Source organism: Galeopterus variegatus, unplaced genomic scaffold (assembly GCF_000696425.1).
Source record: "Galeopterus variegatus unplaced genomic scaffold, G_variegatus-3.0.2 Scaffold12979, whole genome shotgun sequence".
Classification (NCBI taxonomy): Eukaryota; Metazoa; Chordata; class Mammalia; order Dermoptera; family Cynocephalidae; genus Galeopterus; species Galeopterus variegatus.
Window position 1 is genome coordinate 17065 of NW_007739090.1, and position 3572 is coordinate 20636.

At 36.3% G+C, this 3572-nt stretch overlaps 1 protein-coding gene across 1 annotated transcript in view; it reads left to right on the top strand.

The window, feature by feature from the left end:
• LOC103581402 (armadillo repeat-containing protein 4) overlaps positions 1-3572 on the top strand; it is a gene marked incomplete at its 5' end in the record, with an annotated part of 37225 nt that overhangs the window by 16916 nt on the left and 16737 nt on the right. The window contains 1 exon segment of the mRNA XM_008563244.1: positions 1090-1240. Coding sequence (XP_008561466.1) covers positions 1090-1240 — 151 coding nt within the window.

A 3572-nucleotide genomic window follows, 5' to 3' on the forward strand; every position in this document is an offset into this window, starting at 1 on the left:
AAATAATGAATATAAAATGCCTGGAACATAACAGACCTCCATGATTGGTGGTTGCTATTGGCATTATTTAATATTAAAATTAGCTACAAGATTTGAAAGTTTACTTCTATCACATAAAATCAAGAGTATGCAGGAATTAATATCAAGATAAATATCCTGGGTGTACCACCTTTGCACATGTAAGCAATGGATACATAGTCCTTGAGACATTGTTGTGTATTTGTTGGCCCAACGGCATGCATTTGGCAGTGGGAGGCAGAGATGAGCTGGTGTAATGGGTGTGCGTGAGGGACCTCTGCAGGTGTATAGGACATAAATGGAGCACAGCTATGACTATCTTCAGGGATCTGCCCAAGGTTCTTGCAGTAATGTTGTCCATGCATCAATGTGCTGTATTTCCATGGAACTCAATATTTAGCACACCAGTGTCTCTCGGAGTTGGTGGTTAACCCCTTCGTCCTGAACCTGGTTATGTTCAGATCATTGCTCTTCAAAATCCTATGTACTGCCAAGTACTTTAGTGTTGGCATCACAAAGAAGGATGTGTTGAATATTGATTCTCTTTGATAAGGGAGACCCTTTCACTTCAGGGTATTTGCAACACTGCCCAGTGGAACTTTCTGCAGTGATAGAAATGGTCCGTATATGAGCTGTTCAGTATGGTAGCCACTAGCCCCATGGAACTACTGAACACTTGAAAAGTGGCTAGCATGATTAGAGCATTGAACTTTTAATTTTATTTAATTTTAGTTAAATAAATGTAAGCAAATGTACATATAGATAACCATATGCATCTAGTGGTTGTCTTATTGTACAGCATAGTCTTAGGACATTTACTTAATTTCCCTGTTTATTTATCACTGTTCTCTTTATTATTATTATTGTTGCCAGAGCAGTAATACTGAAGTATACCTCTATAGAGACATGGGTTTATTCATCTCCTCATGTAAATTTTAACTGAGATCTTCTAGAACTCAGAAAGTGCTGGTATCTTATCCATTGCTTATGTACATGTTGCTGAAATATTATCATTATAACCACATCTATGCTGTAGCTTATTTGTAAATTATTTGTTGTTATTGTTCTTAGTAAGTATGCTGATAGGACTGAGGAAATTGTTAGTGAGAGCTGCTCCTCAGAGAGTGAGGAATGTGAAGAATCACCTGACCATCGTCAAGAAGCAAATGCAGATTTACCATCGGAATATTGGCAAATTCAGAAGCTGGTGAAATATTTAAAGGTAAAATTAGACAATTTTTAAAAAATATGTTTTCAATGTTCATTTTAAATCCTTTCCCAAAAATGTATATTCTGCTTCCTAGTTTATTACATGTTTCTTTCAAATAAGGGTATTAGACATCTCTCTTGTTATTTAAGTGTGCACAGAGGAAGGTCTTATTACCCCAAGGATGCAAGATCAGTCCTCATGGAGCAGTCAGGCTGCCTAGTACCAGCCCTCTCTCCCAGCTGGGGAGTGAGAGATGGTCATGGCAGACACCAGATACTGTGACTTGCCACCATTTTATAATTTGCAGTACGGTAGAGTGAAAAAAGGATCGATTTTTGAAGCTGGATTTAGGTTAAATTCTAGGCTGCATCACTTACTAGCAGTGTGGCTATTGAAAAATTATGGTTTGGAGCCTTAATTTTCTCAACCCATAGAGTGAAATTAATGATGTCTGTAATATAGGATTAATTTAAGGACTAAGAAAGCACATTTGAAGCGTAGCATGTTATCTGATACATTATAGGTGCTTAAAATATGTATTGGCCTGTTTCCATTTCTCTCTTAAGTTAGGTAACAGGTTTGAAAATATTTTACATGATAACTGAACCATATAATGTATTTAAGTACATGAATGGGGGACAGGGCAAGGAAAATGGCTTGCCAGAACCCAGATTAATATCCACTTCTGGTATCAAATAACAGATATTGATAATGCTTGTGAAAGCATTAGAGTGCTTGTGAAAAAAATGTTCTGACTTCCCTCATGTTTTTCTCCTGCTTTTTCATGTTTTTGGTCAAATCAAATAAGGACATTTGCTAGTGGCTTTGCATATTTAAAGATATTTATGAGACTCCTAGATTGCCAAAGGGTACTTTTTCATGTTTTTGAGGTGTATTCAAGGTAACATGTACAATAGCCTGTATGCACATTTTTGTGAATTAGACAAAGGCCCTCTGCATGAACACAGTCTTCTAGGCATAAGAGAACTGAAAAAGCTTTTCCTGCAAGAAAAACATGTTCTCTTCCTCTGATGGACATGGCCTCAGTTGGAATTCTTAGCATTTCTCAGAAAAGAAAAGTCTGTTTTCCTGAATCCTGAATCCCAAGAAAAATTAGTAAAGAAAATGGCAAAACAGGAAAAAGTATTCTAATTCTCCTTTGAGAATTCAAGTTGAATAATCATCGTAGAGACATTACTGGTTTGAAGGAACACACTGACATCATGGGAAGCAAGAGCAAAAATGCTGATGGGTGAGTCCAAGGTGAAGGTAGGCATTTCCAGGCACCGAGACAGGAGCTAGTAGAAGAAAAGTGGTCTCAGTCTAATCAGTCAGACTTGTTTGGAGCTGTTGCCATGCTGTAAATGTGCATCTGCTACTAACACTGAGGCATTCTTGCAAAAATAAATATTAATGCATTTATATGTGTAGTATACTTTATACAAATCCTATTAGTGGTGTTCTAAGAAATAAGAAATTTTAGAAGCAAAATAAGTCCTTAAATCTGAAATTTGTGCCTAGAATTCCAATTTCAACTAATTGTAATTCTATGTAGTCTTGTCAAGCTTCTAGGAAATCTGAATGTTACATTATTTGGATATATACAATAATTTTTAATGGAATTTTTCAGTTTGAATATTCACTATATTATGTGTATTATATATTATGATCAATTCTTTGTGAGTAATTTAACAGAAGAAATGCAAAGAGAAGATGTGAATGTGTGTAGTACACTCCATTATGAAACAAGAAGATGATCTGAAAACTGAATTAGGGAAAACAATATAGATTTTGACGGCCAAACCAACATCAGGGCAAGCAGATAGAATATTTTCATATTTATACCTGACTTTGAAGTCTATTACAAAGCTTTAATAATCAAAATAGCATGGTATTGGCAGAGAAACAGACACGTTGACTGATGGAGCAGTATAGGGAGCCCAGAAATAAACCCATACATTTATGGTCAATTGATTTTTACAAAGGTGACAAAAATACACGATGGATAAAGAACAGTCTCTTCAATAAATGGTGTTGGGACAACTGGATATCCATACGCAGAAGAATGAAATGACACCCTTATCTCACACACCATATACAAAAAACAACTCAAAATGGATTAAAGATTTACAGATAATACCTGAAACTGAAACTGCTAGAAGAAAACAGGGGAAATGCTCCAGAACGTTGGTCTGGGCAAAGATTTCTTAGATATGACCCCAAAAGCAAATGCAACAAAACAAAAATAAACAAATGGGATTGCATCAAGCTAGAAAGCTTCTGCATAACAAAGGAAGCAATAGAGTGAAGAGACGGGCCGGCCCGGTGGCGCACTGGAGAGTGC